Source organism: Rutilus rutilus (assembly GCF_951802725.1).
Source record: "Rutilus rutilus genome assembly, chromosome: 2".
NCBI classification, from domain to species: domain Eukaryota; kingdom Metazoa; phylum Chordata; class Actinopteri; order Cypriniformes; family Leuciscidae; genus Rutilus; species Rutilus rutilus.
The window spans coordinates 415,129-433,621 of NC_140210.1; the positions used below are offsets into that span (position 1 = coordinate 415,129).

The following is an 18,493-nucleotide window of genomic DNA, read 5'->3' on the forward strand; positions in this document are numbered from 1 at the left end:
AGCTACACAATACTATTCAAAGTTGTAAAAGCTTCTGTTCAGCTTTAGCAAAAGCTGATTTTCAAAATTGCTAGAGTCCATCCTGGCTCTCCTGGGGCTAAATAAAAGTCCTGCTGTACTAAACAGCCTCTCACATGCCGCTGAGGCAGGAAGGGGTGTGTTTAACCTGATGTACAACTTGCAGATGGAGAGAAAGGTCTTCAGCATACTGGTGTGGTCAGCACAGCATGCCAAATATCCTTCAAGTTCTTTGGAGCTTTCTTGTGCGTTTGACTTGATGGATGAGAAAAAGTCGTCACCATCAGAAGAGGTGGCATGCAAGTTACCGAGGGGATGCAAGGTCTCCATCTCCAGATTGATGTAGTCCAGTCCTGAAAAACAGTGCATATCCCATACATGGCATTCAGAACATTAGTTAATGATGGTCAAATGACATATTTTTCATAGTTCTATTCTTAACTGTAATTGTCATTTGGCAAATAGCCATGATATCATTCTACACCGTTAACAGACATAAACCTTCCACCTCAAGGATGCATGCAACCCAAGCTGTATTGTCATAAAGCGCATGCAACCTATCATGGAATAAAATTCCCATTATTGTGTGTCACTGTTAATCTATTGCATAGGTTATATTTATTTAATATTTTAATCACTCTCTTACCCTCCCTAACCTTTAATAAGAGGAATGGAGTGGGGCTACGAGCCAGGCCAATTCTGGCCATTACATGGACATTGGTATTGCACTGGTCAAACAATTAACTGATTATTATATGGTAAGAGAATGATTACAAATAAATAAATATAGCTGCAAGCAGCAATTACCGGGGCCAAGCAGAATAAGACGACAAGACATGCCAACATTGCTGAAAGTGTCAGATCAACTGCAACAATCAGCAATTAAAGACATTTAAAGAGGATTTTAGGCAAAATGCCTGAAAAATCATATAAACAGTAATTAAAAATATGATTTAATGGATTATCACTTTTGACCAATAGGTGGCGAGGTCACAAAACTGATGTGATGTGGTCAGAGTGAAGTGACAATGAGACAAACAAAGTTTGGTGTCAATATGTCAAGGCATTGCAGAGATAAAGCCTGAGTAGTCCTTTTGGCATCATGCTTCAACTTTGCTGCTGCGGTATACGAAAACGGTTTTGTCAATCGACACGAAATCCATAACTTTTAGTCAGCACGGTCTGGAGATGATACGACTCGATTTTGGTGAAAATCGGACAAACGGTCTAGGAGGAGTTCGAAAAAGTAGGTTTTGAATAAAAATCAAGATGGCGGACAGGAAGTTCGGCCAAATGAGGTAAACTTGGTATCTATGTTCTCAGCCTGACCCAAGGAATCTAATAAGACCAACGTCATTTCAATAGGCCAATTTATTCAAAAGTTATTAGCCTTATTGGAAATTTTGTTATTACTTTTGAACACTAGGTGTGCGCTGTCTCGAAATATTTTGGGTACCTTCAGGGGATGGTGCTGATGGCACATTCTGAGTTTTGTAATATTACACCAATGCATTTGTTTAGTATAGCATTTTATTTCACAAAACTATATTGAAGTCAATGGGAATTTCATGTTTTGTTCTATTATAGCGCCACCAAGAGGCTCAGTCCCACAATTTTTTTTGTATGTTGTATGTGTCCTCAGAGTGAGCCCATACATATATGTGTCGATTTTGGTGAAAATATCTCAATTCGCTTCGGAGTTATAGACATTTATATGAAAAAACACGTAAAAAATGACTGACACATGACTTTGATTGGAATTTACTACCTCTAAACATCAATATTTTCGCATTTGGGCATTGTAGATTAGATATCGACCTATGTTTCCAAACTTCTGACGGTGGTTTCGTCTCGATCGGACTAGCGGTTTCGAAGATATAGCCAAATGTTTTTTAAGCGCTAAATCACAACGCTACACAAACCGTAAGGCGAAACCTAGCATGTTTGGTATCGTAGGACTCGGCAACAATTCAGGAGTCTAATTAGATGAGTCTCGTGAAAATAAGTCGACCACACCCAAAGTTATAAGCATTTTTAAAAAAAAATTCACCACTAGGTGGCGCTGTTTCGAAACTTCTCACGCTAATTCAGGACATTGTGCTGATGACCCATACCAAGTTTCGTAACAATCCGTTCATGCGTTCTTAAAATACATCATTTTAGCACAAAATTCAAAATGGCCGACAGTCAAAATGGCCGATATGGTCAAATTGAATCAGTCAACTCGGCATGTTGCTCTGAATCTAACGAGACCAATTTTATGATTTTTGGACAAACTGTTCAGAAGTTATAAGCAAAAATAGCCATTTTTCATATCTCCGGACCAGTAGGTGGCGCTGCGCCGAAACACAGCATGTTGCCTCAGGTCATGCTTGTGAGTACATGTACCAAGTTTGGTCTGAATACGATAAACCGTTGCGGAGATACAGCCTTACGACTGTTTTTGCTAGCGCTACGTAAAATTTATTCGTGCGTTTATCGAAAACGGTTTGACGAATCAATTTGAATTCCATAATTTTTTGTCAGCACTACCTGAAGATGATCTGGTTCAATTTTCGTGCAAATCGGACAAACCGTCTAGGACGAGTTCGAAAAAGTAGCTTTTTCGAATGATTCAAAATGGCGGCCATATTGTTATGACGGAAATGACGTCATAGGGTGCAATCGAATTGGCATGAGCTCAGGAATCAGAGAAAAAAAGAATTTTGTTGATTGGCCTTACGGTTCAAAAGTTAATAGCAAAATAAAAGTGAAACTTTGGACAGGTGGTGGCGCTAGAGGGAATGACTTAGAAACACCAAAATTGGTGTATTCAGTGTTGGGACTGTCCTCTATCCGAATGTCAAACCAAAACAAATTTCCCGCAATCGGTTCTATGGGCTGCCATAGACTCCCATGGCGGAAGAATAATAATAAGAAATGGAACAGATACAATTGTGCCTCCGCACCTTCGGTGCTTGGCCCCTAATTATACCTATGACCCCCGCCCCCCTTTAATGTGAGGTTTAATGCATGAACTGCCATCAATGCACAGTAGACATCCCTATTCAGGTTTTTGAAAATAAATACAAAATATCTGTTCAAAAGAAACACGCTTTGCCTTACCCTTTTTGAGGACGGTTTCATCTTTGGTCCACAATGTCTTGAATTTTGGCAGCAAGATGGCGGCTGCAATCAGTTCTGGGTCTTCAAAGATTTCACTGAAGCGGTTCTTCAAACCCAGTTGAATAGCATCAACAAGTGGTCTTCAGTTGAGTCAGAGTGGGAAGAAGCCATCCCATCTGTATGTTGGTTTCAGTCTGCAAAATATCGATGGCCTTGGCCATTGGACTCATGATTGCAGAGTATTCTGTTAAAAAGGCCAGTTCTGTTGGATTGAGCCTGAAACACAATTTTTTTTATTTCAATATGGGGTAGTCATAGTGAGTGTTTAATCAAATGTTAGGTAGTAGCTTTAGAATGGAATAGAATGTTCAATTAAGGATTTAGGATTAAGTGATTTATTTTGTTCAGAGTGGGGCAACTGTAGTGGGTTGATTAGTGTGGGGTAGATTCATTGAATAATTGTAATGGAGTAGTTAATAAGTTTAAGAGTTGGGTTAGGAGTGGGAAAGTTCTAATGGGGCAATTTAGTTAGTATGTAGTAGTTACAATAAATGGGACAGTTGTAGAGGCTACAATAAAGTTGGTGTGGTGTGTCTAGCTTAAATAGTGTAGGAGTAGTGGCATCGGAAAACCATCCCAATAAACAAAAATACAGTACTCACATTGGAATTTTGAATGATGTGCAGACATCTCTGATGGCTCCCTCTCCTTGTTCTTTGACGATCCTCACTATTCTCTCCACTGCAAGGAACATCGAGTTCCATCTGGTTGCATTGGCCCTAATTAGCTGAAGTTTGCATGTATCTTTGATGGTTTCTGCAGCTAAAGTGGATCGTCCACTCTTGTTCCATAGTGCGTGGCACTTTGAAAATGTGGCTCTGGACACTTTTTTGTAGGCCTCATTTGAGTTTGCCTTTAAAGCATCTACCGTTGACACCAAATTGAGAAGGTGGCACGCGCAATGCTGATGCTTGGGTAAATGATATTAAAAGCCATCACCTACATCAAGCACACTTGCCACTTCTTGGAAGTTAACAACTTCGTCCTCTTCTTGAATCTCCTCCTCATCTCCCTCGCCCGAGTTGTTTAATTCCTCAGGGTAAGTCATAGGGCAAGAGCTGCATTATCACCTGTTTCAGCGGTCATCTTCCACCTCGAACTAACTGCTGCGTGAGCGTATGCTGGCAAAGAGCTTGCGAGCACGCGGGCGGCCTAGCGCGTGCTTTAAAAAAAAAAGAAGAAAACCAAGTTTTTTCATTGGTTTGGAAAATCAGTGTAATAAATACTTGGAGCAGGCATGGGGAAATGTATCGGAGTAAAAAGTAAACTTTGTCTTTAATATTGTAGTGGAGTAAGAGTGAAAGTAGATGCAAATAAAACATACTCAAGTAAAGTACAGATCCCCGAAAAAAATACTTAAGTAAAGTAACAAAGTATTTTTACTTCGTTACTTACCACCACTGCTTATTCTACAGATGAAATGAGGACCAAAGAAAATACAGCTTTGCCAAACCAGTAAGTGTCTTACATGATTCACTAGACAAATCTAAATCTAAATCATGACTAGAGAAAATGTGAAGGAATGTGACTCCCATATGGATTGTTTACTTGTGGAAAAACTGGATAATACAGCAGAATCTTACACTGTATACTGTATATCTTCAAATATTTGAAGAACTCTTAACCTGGACTCTGATGTAAAACCACTGAAAAGAAGTTCCTCATGGTCACACTTCGAGCAAAGGTAAGGCCTTATTGATGCATGAATTAATCTTATTAGACATTATATATGCTAGATGTAATTGTGTGCTCTGTAATATCAGCAGGGTGATTTCCCATGCCTCTAATAACAGCATTGAGGGACAGTCCCATACCCCCAGCACTGATCAGACTGCTCTGCCAGAGTCCTCAGATTCAGGTAAGACCATTTCACCTGAAGAAAGCAACAATCACACAATTTAGATTTAAATGGATATTGAATTAGAAAAATATATTTTTTTGTGTATCACCAGCAGTGTTGGAATTATTTGAAAAGTTATGGCAGAGGTCTTCAATCCTGCTCCTGGAGAGCCACTGTCCTGCAGAGTTTAGTTCCAACCTGCTTCAGCACACCTGCCTTTGAATACTCAAGCAATTCTGAAGTGGTTGATGAGCTGATTCAGGTGTGTTTGATTAGGGTTGGAACTAAACTTTGCAGGACAGTGGTTCTCCAGGAGCAGGATTGAAGACCTCTGAGTTATGGGGACACATTATATGTATGTGTATTTAAAAGTAATGTGTGGAGGATGAGTGTAGACATTTCTGGAAGCGAGGAGGACATAAAGGGGTTGGACAAAATAATGTGAACAGCAGGGAAATAGGTCATATCTCTTTATTGATAAGGTGTTGAACCACCATTTGCCTTTAATACAGCTTCCAACCTTCTCAGAATACATTCATACAACTTTTGAATTGTCTGCAGTGGAATATCATACCATTTGTCTATCAGACCATCTTCCATTTGCTTCAGAGAGGTTGGAGGATGGAATGTACTTCTCCCTCTTTTCTCCAAAACCGCCCACAGTGGTTCGATGGTATTCAAGTCCGGCGCCCGCGGAGCTTTGTTCACCAGGGTTTACCTAGCCAGCACCATCCACCTCTGATGTCTGTGGGAGTGGCCGGCATTTCAAGCCCGGCAGTCCCAGTGCCCCCAAGCCTGGCAATCTCGGAGGTCTTCCCTTTTTCTCTGTGCTCCCAGTGATGGCAATCACCATTTTGTGTGTCTGGGCCGCACAAACTTCCTCCGAGGTGGTAGTTTCCGACCCAACCATGGAGGCCGTCTCAGAACTCTCTGCACCCCCTGACAGCTTTATTATGGCCACAGAGGCCGTCTGTGAACAATCTGTGCCCTATGTCAACTTTGTGGTCTCCAACTCAGCCCGCTCCGTCTTGGAGGTTTCCAGCTCGTTTGCTCTGCCGTGGTGGTCTTCAGCTTAGTCTGCTCCGCTTTGAGCTCTGCTTTGGTGGTCTTCTGCTCCACCTGTTCCACCTTGGTGTTCCCTAGGTCCGCCTGTTCTGTTGTTGTGGTCCCCAGCTCCACCTGTTCCGCCTTGGTGTTCCCTAGGTCCACCTGTTCTGTTGTTCTGGTCTCAAGCTCCACCTGTTCCACCTTGGTGTTCCCTAGGTCCACCTGTTCTGTTGTTGTGGTCCCCAGCTCCACCTGTTCCGCCTTGGTGTTCCCTAGGTCCACCTGTTCTGTTGTTGTGGTCTCAAGCTCCACCTGTTCCACTTTGATGTTCCATATGTCCGCCTGTTCTGTTATTGTGGTCTCCAGCACCACCTGTTCTGCCTTGGTGTTCCCTAGATCCGCCTGTTCTGTTGTTGTGGTCTCCAGCACCACCTGTTCCACCTTGGTGTTCCCTAGGTCCATCTGTTCTGTTGTTGTGGTCTTCAGCTCCACCTGTTCCACCTTGGTGTTCCCTAGGTCCACCTGTTCTGTTGTTGTGGTCTCCAGCTCCACCTGTTCCGCCTTGGTGTTCCCTTGGTCCGTCTGTTCTGTTGTTGTGGTCTCCGGCTCAATCTGTTCCACCTTGGTGTTCCCTAGGTCCGCCTGTTCTGTTGTTGTGGTCCCCAGCTCCACCTGTTCCGCCTTGGTGTTCCCTAGGTCCACCTGTTCTGTTGTTGTGGTCTCAAGCTCCACCTGTTCCACCTTGGTGTTCCCTAGGTCCGCCTGTTCTGTTATTGTGGTCTCCAGCACCACCTGTTCTGCCTTGGTGTTCCCTAGGTCCACCTGTTCTGTTGTTGTGGTCTCCAGCTCCACCTGTTCCGCCTTGGTGTTCCCTAGGTCCACCTGTTCTGTTGTTGTGGTCTCAAGCTCCACCTGTTCCACTTTGATGTTCCATATGTCCGCCTGTTCTGTTATTGTGGTCTCCAGCACCACCTGTTCTGCCTTGGTGTTCTCTAGATCCGCCTGTTCTGTTGTTGTGGTCTCCAGCTCCACCTGTTCCGCCTTGGTGTTCCCTAGGTCCACCTGTTCTTTTATTGTGGTCTGGAGCTCCATCTGTTCCATGTTGGTGTTCCATAGGTCCGCCTGTTCTGTTGTTGTGGTCTTCAGCTCCACCTGTTCCACCTTGGTGTTCCCTATGTCCACCTGTTCTGTTGTTGTGGTCTCCAGCTCCATCTGTTCCACCTTGGTGTTCCCTAGGTCCACCTGTTCTGTTGTTGTGGTCTCCAGCTCCACCTGTTCCACCTTGGTGTTCCCTAGGTCCACCTGTTCTGTTGTTGTGGTCTCCAGCTCCACCTGTTCTGCCTTGGTGTTCCCTTGGTCCGTCTGTTCTGTTGTTGTGGTCTCCAGATCCGCCTGCTCTACCTTTTTTGGTCTCCTGCTCCTCTGTGGTGGTCTCCAGCTCCGCCTGGGTGGCCACCTAATCTGCCGGCTCCGGCCTGGCTTCCTGTTGTGCCTCAGTATCCAGTCGTCCACTCTACGGGCCTGGCCTTCCATCCCTCCCTTTTTCCGCATCTGCTTCACTAGGCCAATGTTCTTTTTGATTTTTTTGTGGAATGTCTGAAATCTGCTCCTTAATTGGAATTGGAATCCACTCCTTGCACTAGATACTCATCTTCTCCTGCATTTTTTGCTCCCCTTTCGTGACAGTCCTCTTTGGAAATCTGACAAGTCACCCATTTCAACATTTTTACCACTGCTGAATATGGTCACAAAATTATACAATTTTCTGAATAATTTAGTCAAAAGATGTACTTATTATCTATGTAGTTTCTTTAGATTATATGCAAGTACAATGATTTTTTCCCCCAGTGCACCTTTATTGACTCTTTGTGTGTGCGTGTGTGCAAAAATCTTTATAATGGTTTGAGGTATGTTGAATCTAAGGTGATTTTATTCCTTATTCTACAGATAAAATGAGGACCAAAGAAAATACAGCTGTGCCAAACCAGTAAGTGTCTTACATGATTCACTAGACAAATCTAAATCTAAATCATGACTAGAGAAAATGTGAAGGAATGTGACTCCCATATGGATTGTTTACTTGTGGAAAAACTGGATAATACAGCAGAATCTTACACTGTATACTGTATATCTTCAAATATTTGAAGAACTCTTAACCTGGACTCTGATGTAAAACCACTGAAAAGAAGTTCCTCATGGTCACACTTCGAGCAAAGGTAAGGCCTTATTGATGCATGAATTAATCTTATTAGACATTATATATGCTAGATGTAATTGTGTGCTCTGTAATATCAGCAGGGTGATTTCCCATGCCTCTAATAACAGCATTGAGGGACAGTCCCATACCCCCAGCACTGATCAGACTGCTCTGCCAGAGTCCTCAGATTCAGGTAAGACCATTTCACCTGAAGAAAGCAACAATCACACAATTTAGATTTAAATGGATATTGAATTAGAAAAATATATTTTTTGTGTATCACCAGCAGTGTTGGAATTATTTGAAAAGTTATGGCAGAGGTCTTCAATCCTGCTCCTGGAGAGCCACTGTCCTGCAGAGTTTAGTTCCAACCTGCTTCAGCACACCTGCCTTTGAATACTCAAGCAATTCTGAAGTGGTTGATGAGCTGATTCAGGTGTGTTTGATTTGGGTTGGAACTAAACTTTGCAGGACAGTGGCTCTCCAGGAGCAGGATTGAAGACCTCTGAGTTATGGGGACACATTATATGTATGTGTATTTAAAAGTAATGTGTGGAGGATGAGTGTAGACATTTCTGGAAGCGAGGAGGACATAAAGGGGTTGGACAAAATAATGTGAACAGCAGGGAAATAGGTCATATCTCTTTATTGATAAGGTGTTGAACCACCATTTGCCTTTAATACAGCTTCCAACCTTCTCAGAATACATTCTAGGGGTGTAACGATTCGTTTTAACAACGATTCGATTCGTATCGCGATTCGTGGTTGTCGATACGATTCAAGGACGATATTGGTTCATTTAGAACGATACGATCCGAAACGATTCAGTGACTTGAAATCGATTCAGTGACTTTTTAGCCAAAAATTCTTGAAAGGGAATCAGGTATCAATTAATTATGCGCGTGCAATTAAAGAGTGCACGCTACGAGCACAGTATAACGATGACAGGACATGAGATTTCGTTTTTCTCAGGTGAGAGACTTTATTTCGTTACAAGTTATGAAAATAATGATAGAATAATGACACGGACATATAGCCTGACAACATCATCTGACCGCAGATACTGAATCTGGACAACACGTTTTTTTCTAATTTGAAACGTAACGACGTTGCATGCTTGTAGTTTATTTTGTGCTTTATGAAACGATATAAGCCTGCAGCGCGCGCCGCCGCATTTGCGCGTGCAGTTGAAGAGTGCGCGCTACTGCAGTACAGCGGCTGAGAGGACAGGAAATTCTTTCTGAGGTGAGAGACTTTGCGCTGCTTGTTGTCTTTGCTCTGCTGCTGGCGCGCCACGCATGGCGTTCACTTCTAACGTTTAACGCCTTTATCATTAAAAGTGCTAAGAAAAAAACATCCTTATAAAGTCTGACGTGCTTAAATCCAATGCGTTATTTCATAGTATCGATACAATCGATTCATTACCTTTTAAAACGATGTTAGATCGATATATGTCTAGATCGATATAACTTGCCGAGCACAGATCGATGTAGTTGGATCATTAAGAATATGAATCGATACATCGATGTAGTTGATGAATCGTTACACCCCTAATACATTCATACAACTTTTGAATTGTCTGCAGTGGAATATCATACCATTTGTCTATCAGAACATCTTCCATTTGCTTCAGAGAGGTTGGAGGATGGAATGTACTTCTCACTCTTTTCTCCAAAACCGCCCACAGTGGTTCGATGGTATTCAAGTCCGGCGCCCGCGGAGCTTTGTTCACCAGGGTTTACCTAGCCAGCACCATCCACCTCTGATGTCTGTGGGAGTGGCCGGCATTTCAAGCCCGGCAGTCCCAGTGCCCCCAAGCCTGGCAATCTCGGAGGTCTTCCCTTTTTCTCTGTGCTCCCAGTGATGGCAATCACCATTTTGTGTGTCTGGGCCGCACAAACTTCATCCGAGGTGGTAGTTTCCGACCCAACCATGGAGGCCGTCTCAGAACTCTCTGCACCCCCTGACAGCTTTATTATGGCCACAGAGGCCGTCTGTGAACAATCTGTGCCCTATGTCAACTTTGTGGTCTCCAACTCAGCCCGCTCCGTCTTGGAGGTTTCCAGCTCGTTTGCTCTGCTGTTGTGGTCTTCAGCTTAGTCTGCTCCGCTTTGAGCTCTGCTTTGGTGGTCTTCTGCTCCACCTGTTCCACCTTGGTGTTCCCTAGGTCCGCCTGTTCTGTTATTGTGGTCTCCAGCTCCACCTGTTCTGCCTTGGTGTTCCCTAGGTCCACCTGTTCTGTTGTTGTGGTCTCCAGCACCACCTGTTCCACCTTGGTGTTCCCTAGGTCCACCTGTTCTGTTGTTGTGGTCTTCAGCTCCACCTGTTCCACCTTGGTGTTCCCTAGGTCCACCTGTTCTGTTGTTGTGGTCTCCAGCTCCACCTGTTCCGCCTTGGTGTTCCCTTGGTCCGTCTGTTCTGTTGTTGTGGTCTCCGGCTCAATCTGTTCCACCTTGGTGTTCCCTAGGTCCGCCTGTTCTGTTGTTGTGGTCCCCAGCTCCACCTGTTCCGCCTTGATGTTCCCTAGGTCCACCTGTTCTGTTGTTGTGGTCTCAAGCTCCACCTGTTCCACCTTGGTGTTCCCTAGGTCCGCCTGTTCTGTGACTGTGGTCTCCAGCACCACCTGTTCTTCCTTGGTGTTCTCTAGATCCGCCTGTTCTGTTGTTGTGGTCTCCAGCTCCACCTGTTCCGCCTTGGTGTTCCCTAGGTCCACCTGTTCTGTTGTTGTGGTCTCAAGCTCCACCCTTTCCACTTTGATGTTCCATATGTCCGCCTGTTCTGTTATTGTTGTCTCCAGCACCACCTGTTCTGCCTTGGTGTTCTCTAGATCCGCCTGTTCTGTTGTTGTGGTCTCCAGCTCCACCTGTTGCGCCTTGGCGTTCCCTAGGTCCACCTGTTCTGTTGTTGTGGTCTCAAGCTCCACCTGTTCCACCTTGGTGTTCCCTAGGTCCGCCTGTTCTGTTATTGTGGTCTCCAGCACCACCTGTTCTGCCTTGGTGTTCTCTAGATCCTGTTCTGTTGTTGTGGTCTCCAGCTCCACCTGTTTCACCTTGGTGTTCCCTAGGTCCACCTGTTCTGTTGTTGTGGTCCCCAGCTCCACCTGTTCTGCCTTGGTGTTCCCTAGGTCCACCTGTTCTGTTGTTGTGGTCTCAAGCTCCACCTGTTCCACCTTGGTGTTCCCTAGGTCCGCCTGTTCTGTTATTGTGGTCTCCAGCTCCACCTGTTCCACCTTGGTGTTCCCTAGGTCCACCTGTTCTTTTATTGTGGTCTCCAGCTCCACCTGTTCCATGTTGGTGTTCCCTAGGTCCGCCTGTTCTGTTGTTGTGGTCTTCAGCTCCACCTGTTCCACCTTGGTGTTCCCTAGGTCCGCCTGTTCTGTTGTTGTGGTCTCCAGCTCCACCTGTTCCACCTTGGTGTTCCCTAGGTCCACCTGTTCTTTTATTGTGGTCTGGAGCTCCATCTGTTCCATGTTGGTGTTCCATAGGTCCGCCTGTTCTGTTGTTGTGGTCTTCAGCTCCACCTGTTCCACCTTGTTGTTCCCTATGTCCACCTGTTCTGTTGTTGTGGTCTCCAGGTCCATCTGTTCCACCTTGGTGTTCCCTAGGTCCGCCTGTTCTCTTGTTGTGGTCTCCAGCTCCACCTGTTCCACCTTGGTGTTCCCTAGGTCCACCTGTTCTTTTATTGTGGTCTCCAGCTCCACCTGTTCCGCCTTGGTGTTCCCTAGGTCCACCTGTTCTGTTTTTGTGGTCTCCAGCTCCATCTGTTCCACCTTGGTGTTCCCTAGGTCCGCCTGTTCTGTTGTTGTGGTCTCCAGCTCCACCTGTTCCACCTTGGTGTTCCCTAGGTCCACCTGTTCTTTTATTGTGGTCTCCAGCTCCACCTGTTCCACGTTGGTGTTCCCTAGGTCCGCCGGTTCTGTTGTTGTGGTCTCCAGCTCCACCTGTTCCACCTTGGTGTTCCCTAGGTCCGCCTGTTCTGTTGTTGTGGTCTTCAGCTCCACCTGGTCCAGCTTGATGTTCCCTAGATCCGCCTGTTCTGTTGTTGTGGTCTCAAGCTCCACCTGTTCCACCTTGATGTTCCCTAGGTCCACCTGTTCTGTTGTTGTGGTCTCCAGCTCCACCTGTTCCACCTTGGTGTTCCCTAGGTCCACCTGTTCTGTTGTTGTGGTCTCCAGCTCCACCTGTTCTGCCTTGGTGTTCCCTTGGTCCGCCTGTTCTGTTGTTGTGGTCTCCAGATCCGCCTGCTCTACCTTTTTTGGTCTCCTGCTCCTCTGTGGTGGTCTCCAGCTCCGCCTGGGTGGCCACCTAATCTGCCGGCTCCGGCCTGGCTTCCTGCTGTGCCTCAGTATCCAGTCGTCCACTCTACGGGCCTGGCCTTCCATCCCTCCCTTTTTCCGCATCTGCTTCACTAGGCCAATGTTCTTTTTGATTTTTTTGTGGAATGTCTGAAATCTGCTCCTTAATTGGAATTGGAATCCGCTCCTTGCACTAGATACTCATCTTCTCCTGCATTTTTTGCTCCCCTTTCGTGACAGTCCTCTTTGGAAATCTGACAAGTCACCCATTTCAACATTTTTACCACTGCTGAATATGGTCACAAAATTATACAATTTTCTGAATAATTTAGTCAAAAGATGTACTTATTGACTCTTTGTGTGTGCGTGTGTGCAAAAATCTTTATAATGGTTTGAGGTATGTTGAATCTAAGGTGATTTTATTCCTTATTCTACAGATGAAATGAGGACCAAAGAAAATACAGCTGTGCCAAACCAGTAAGTGTCTTACATGATTCACTAGACAAATCTAAATCTAAATCATGACTAGAGAAAATGTGAAGGAATGTGACTCCCATATGGATTGTTTACTTGTGGAAAAACTGGATAATACAGCAGAATCTTACACTGTATACTGTATATCTTCAAATATTTGAAGAACTCTTAACCTGGACTCTGATGTAAAACCACTGAAAAGAAGTTCCTCATGGTCACACTTCGAGCAAAGGTAAGGCCTTATTGATGCATGAATTAATCTTATTAGACATTATATATGCTAGATGTAATTGTGTGCTCTGTAATATCAGCAGGGTGATTTCCCATGCCTCTAATAACAGCATTGAGGGACAGTCCCATACCCCCAGCACTGATAAGACTGCTCTGCCAGAGTCCTCAGATTCAGGTAAGACCATTTCACCTGAAGAAAGCAACAATCACACAATTTAGATTTAAATGGATATTGAATTAGAAAAATATATTTTTTGTGTATCACCAGCAGTGTTGGAATTATTTGAAAAGTTATGGCAGAGGTCTTCAATCCTGCTCCTGGAGAGCCACTGTCCTGCAGAGTTTAGTTCCAACCTGCTTCAGCACACCTGCCTTTGAATACTCAAGCAATTCTGAAGAGGTTGATGAGCTGATTCAGGTGTGTTTGATTAGGGTTAGAACTAAACTTTGCAGGACAGTGGTTCTCCAGGAGCAGGATTGAAGACCTCTGAGTTATGGGGACACATTATATGTATGTGTATTTAAAAGTAATGTGTGGAGGATGAGTGTAGACATTTCTGGAAGCGAGGAGGACATAAAGGGGTTGGACAAAATAATGTGAACAGCAGGGAAATAGGTCATATCTCTTTATTGATAAGGTGTTGAACCACCATTTGCCTTTAATACAGCTTCCAACCTTCTCAGAATACATTCATACAACTTTTGAATTGTCTGCAGTGGAATATCATACCATTTGTCTATCAGAACATCTTCCATTTGCTTCAGAGAGGTTGGAGGATGGAATGTACTTCTCCCTCTTTTCTCCAAAACCGCCCACAGTGGTTCGATGGTATTCAAGTCCGGCGCCCGCGGAGCTTTGTTCACCAGGGTTTACCTAGCCAGCACCATCCACCTCTGATCTCTGTGGGAGTGGCCGGCATTTCAAGCCCGGCAGTCCCAGTGCCCCCAAGCCTGGCAATCTCGGAGGTCTTCCCTTTTTCTCTGTGCTCCCAGTGATGGCAATCACCATTTTGTGTGTCTGGGCCGCACAAACTTCCTCCGAGGTGGTAGTTTCCGACCCAACCATGGAGGTCGTCTCAGAACTCTCTGCACCCCCTGACAGCTTTATTATGGCCACAGAGGCCGTCTGTGAACAATCTGTGCCCTATGTCAACTTTGTGGTCTCCAACTCACCCCGCTCCGTCTTGGAGGTTTCCAGCTCGTTTGCTCTGCCGTGGTGGTCTTCAGCTTAGTCTGCTCCGCTTTGAGCTCTGCTTTGGTGGTCTTCTGCTCCACCTGTTCCACCTTGGTGGTTCCTAGCTCCGCCTTTGTGTTCCCTAGGTCCGCCTGTTCTGTTGTTGTGGTCTACAGCTCCACCTGTTCCACCTTGGTGTTCCCTAGGTCCACCTTTTCTGTTGTTGGGGTCTTCAGCTCCACCTGTTCCAACTTGGTGTTCCCTAGGTCCACCTTTTCTGTTGTTGTGGTCTTCAGCTCCACCTGTTCAATCTTGTTGTGCCCTAGGTCCACCTGTTCTGTTGTTGTGGTCTTCAGCTCCACCTGTTCCACCTTGGTGTTCCCTAGGTCCGCCTGTTCTGTTGTTGTGGTTTTCAGCTCCACCTGTTCCATCTTGGTGTTCCCTAGGTCCACCTGTTCTGTTGTTGTGGTCTCCAGCTCCACCTGTTCCGCCTTGGTGTTCCCTTAGTCCGTCTGTTCTGTTGTTGTGGTCTCCGGCTCCGCCTGCTCCACCTTGGTGTTCCCTAGGTCCGCCTGTTCTGTTGTTGTGGTCTACAGCTCCACCTGTTCCACCTTGGTGTTCCCTAGGTCCGCCTGTTCTGTTATTGTGGTCTCCAGCTCCACCTGTTCTGCTTTGGTGTTCCCTAGGTCCACCTGTTCTGTTGTTGTGGTCTCCGGCTCCATCTGTTCCACCTTGGTGTTCCCTAGGTCCGCCTGTTCTGTTGTTGTGGTCCCCAGCTCCACCTGTTCCACCTTGGTGTTCCCTTGGTCCACCTGTTCTGTTGTTGTGGTCTCCAGCTCCACCTGTTCCACCTTGATGTTCCCTAGGTCCGCCTCCTCCACTGTGGTGGTCTCCAGCTCTGCCTGCTCTGCTTAAAATGTCTTAAAATGTAGAAAATCGGCATCGGCCCGATATAAAAAATTATGCTGCTAGAGCTCTTCAGCCTCTGCCACAACGCCAGGGCCCACACCCTCCTCCATCTGCTCGAGGTGAACCAAAAACAACTGATACCAGCTCTCAGTGATGTGTTTTGGGTCCCTGCTATGATAACAGTAACTTTCTCAAATGTTTACAGAACAAGCGGGAACCCAGTGTGCCTGTATCTTTCTCTATTGCTGTTCTATTACAAGATAGAAAGTCTAAGGCCTTCAATAGCCGTACAGCAAACCCAACTAATCTGGTGCCTATTACACGTCAAACTAAGATTGATGTGGGGACAAAAAGTAAGACTGTTAAGTTAGCACTTTTAAACATTTGTTCACTTACAAATAAATCACTTCTAGTCAACGACTTAATAACCACAAACAACCTGGATTTTATGCTTCTAAATGAAACCTGGCTAGAAGACAGCTGCAGTGCAACAATCCTCAATGAAGCAGCCCCTCCTAACTTTACTTTTATGAGTGTCTGCAGAGCTGTAAAGAGAGGTGGGGGTCTAGCAGCTCTTTTTAAAGATATCTATCAATGTAAGCAAATATCATTTGGGAATTACCCTTCTTTCGAATATCTGGGTATTGTGTTAACACAATCGTGGACACACTCTAGATTTAATTATCAGTAAGGGTCTAAACATTTCATTGATTGTTATTAAGGATGTAGCACTGTCTGATCATTTCTGTATTTTCTTTGATATATTGATCTCTCCTGCCACTAAAGCGAGATCTGTGTCTGTCAAGAAGAGATGCTTAAATGAGAACACTAGTGTACTATTTATGAAGGCTATATCTTTAACACCAAGCATATCTGCAGACTCTGTTGAATTTCTCCTTGATTCTTTTAACTCAAAAGTTAAAAGTGTAATTGATGATATTGCTCCTGTTAAAGTCAGGAAGAAGAGTGGCAGACAAAAAGCACCTTGGAGAAACTCAACAGCAGTGCAAAATATGAAAAGACAATGCAGAAAAGCAGAGCGCATGTGGCGGAAGACAAAACTTGTAGTCCATTATAACATCTACAAAGACAGCCTTCATGCTTTCAATATGGAACTAGGCAAAGCTAGACAGACTTTCTTCTCAAATATTATAAACAGCAATTTAAACAACACACGCACTTTTTTCGCTACTGTAGAGAGACTGACAAACCCCCCAAGCCAGATTCCCAGTGAAATGCTCTCTGACAACAAGTGCAGTGAGTTTGCTTCTTTCTTCTCTGAGAAAATCAATAATATCAGAAAGGTGATCAGCACATCCTTGAGTTGCACTGGGGTCAGACAGATCAGACCACCTGAGAAAGTAGTAACTTTGTCTGATTTCAAAGAAATTGATGGCAAAATTTTGGAAGAAACCGTACAGCACCTTAAAACATCAACCTGCGCTCTTGACACACTTCCCACCAGTGGCGTTTTCTTGCGGAGGCCAAGGGAAGCCAGGCTTCCTCACTTTTTCAGAATATAATCGTCATTTAATAAACACTTTTGTTTTCACAGTTTACGTAATCCTTCTGTCATCTCCTCATCGTCTCTCTTCATTCATTACTGAGTGTTTTATGATGTGTAAAACAGCGCCCCTATAAAAGTGACATGGTGAATGAGCGTTGAAAACATGGTACTGCACCCTATATCTGTGAGGAGGCCAGGCTGAGTTGGCATCCCTTGATAGAAAAAAAAAAGAATGATTAACCAATCAGGTGATGCTATTGTCACGACACTGCTCCCCTGTGATTGGTCAGGACAGTGTCAAGGGAAGCCATGAACTTGTTGGCATCAGGCCAATCACATCACGTTATCATCGTCAATGAATGAATGAATGAAATAGCGGAAGATTTGTGGTTTTGTGCCAATCTTTTTAATTCCTTTATTTATTGACCATACACTCAAAACAAAACAAAGACACATTTAAATGTAAGCCTTACAAACAACCTTTTCACACGTAAGTTTTTCAAGGCGACCGTTATTGATCGTAGTATCACTTTATGGTTCCCATGGAGACGCGTCTTTCATTGCTTGTCACACCGCAGGCACAATAGCGCTGAATGATCAGCTTTTATTTCCTTTTTTGATTCAAAATTTCACAAATTTATTAGCTATAGCAGGATATATCTGATATTCCGATTGTCAAATATGTGCAAGAGGATGTGTTTTGTTGTTCAAACACCTTTATAACAATCGCGTTAGTTGAGCTGTATGCGCAACATATTTTAGGTATCTAACTTAGCTGCTACGTGCTCAAAGTGTTGGATTGTAACAAGCGTAAGTCCCGGTAAGATGATGCTGGGCGCTCTAATAGTTAATCCAAATAGCAACATATAAATGGTAACGTATGATTTTCTGCCCCCACCCCTTAAAACACACAGTTTAGAAGTTGTGTCTTAATTGGCTTCCTCAGAAATCTTCCCCACGCCACGCCACTGCTTCCCACATCTTTTTTCAAAAGTGTGTTAAACAGTTTAGAAGCAGATCTTCTAGAAGTGGTAAATGCCTCACTTCTCTCTGGGAGTTTTCCAAACTCCCTGAAAACTGCAGTTGTCAAGCCCCTCCTGAAAAAGAGCAATCTGGATAAGACCATATTAAGCAACTATAGGCCGATCTCAAATCTTCCTTTCATAGGCAAGATCATTGAAAAAGTTGTCTTCAATCAGCTGAACTAATTCTTAAGCTCGAATGGATCCTTTGACAATTTTCAATCTGGTTTCCGACCGCACCACAGCACAGAGACAGCGCTCATAAAGATAATAAACGATATTCGCTTAAATACTGATTCAGGCAAATTATCAGTGCTGGTACTACTCGACCTCAGTGCTGCATTTGACACTGTTGATCATAACATACTTCTGGACAGGCTGGAAAACTGGGTGGGGTTTTCTGGGATAGTCCTAAAATGGTTCAGGTCATACTTAGATGGGAGAGGTTATTATGTGAGTATAGGAGACCATAAGTCTGAGTGGACATCCATGACATGCAGAGTCCCTCAAGGCTCAATTCTTGCGCCACTCCTGTTCAACCTGTATATGCTCCCAATGAGCCAAATAATGAGAAAGAACCAAATTGCTTACCACAGCTATGCAGACGACACACAG

At 44.5% G+C, this 18,493-nt stretch overlaps 1 protein-coding gene across 3 annotated transcripts in view; it reads left to right on the forward strand.

Moving 5' to 3' along the window:
* Positions 1-18,493, forward strand: part of LOC311285968 (uncharacterized protein) — a 59,369-nt gene that overhangs the window by 3,141 nt on the left and 37,735 nt on the right. For 2 of the 3 annotated variants that reach the window (XM_084401892.1, XM_084401890.1), the window contains exons 3-11: positions 4,599-4,638; positions 4,799-4,867; positions 4,947-5,041; positions 8,018-8,057; positions 8,218-8,286; positions 8,366-8,460; positions 12,999-13,038; positions 13,199-13,267; positions 13,347-13,441. In XM_084401892.1, coding sequence (XP_084258018.1) covers positions 4,604-4,638; positions 4,799-4,867; positions 4,947-5,041; positions 8,018-8,057; positions 8,218-8,286; positions 8,366-8,460; positions 12,999-13,038; positions 13,199-13,267; positions 13,347-13,441 — 607 coding nt within the window. In that variant the 5' untranslated portion in view covers positions 4,599-4,603. The remainder of the gene's footprint in view (positions 1-4,598; positions 4,639-4,798; positions 4,868-4,946; positions 5,042-8,017; positions 8,058-8,217; positions 8,287-8,365; positions 8,461-12,998; positions 13,039-13,198; positions 13,268-13,346; positions 13,442-18,493) is intronic. The other variant, XM_084401891.1, reaches the window with a different exon arrangement.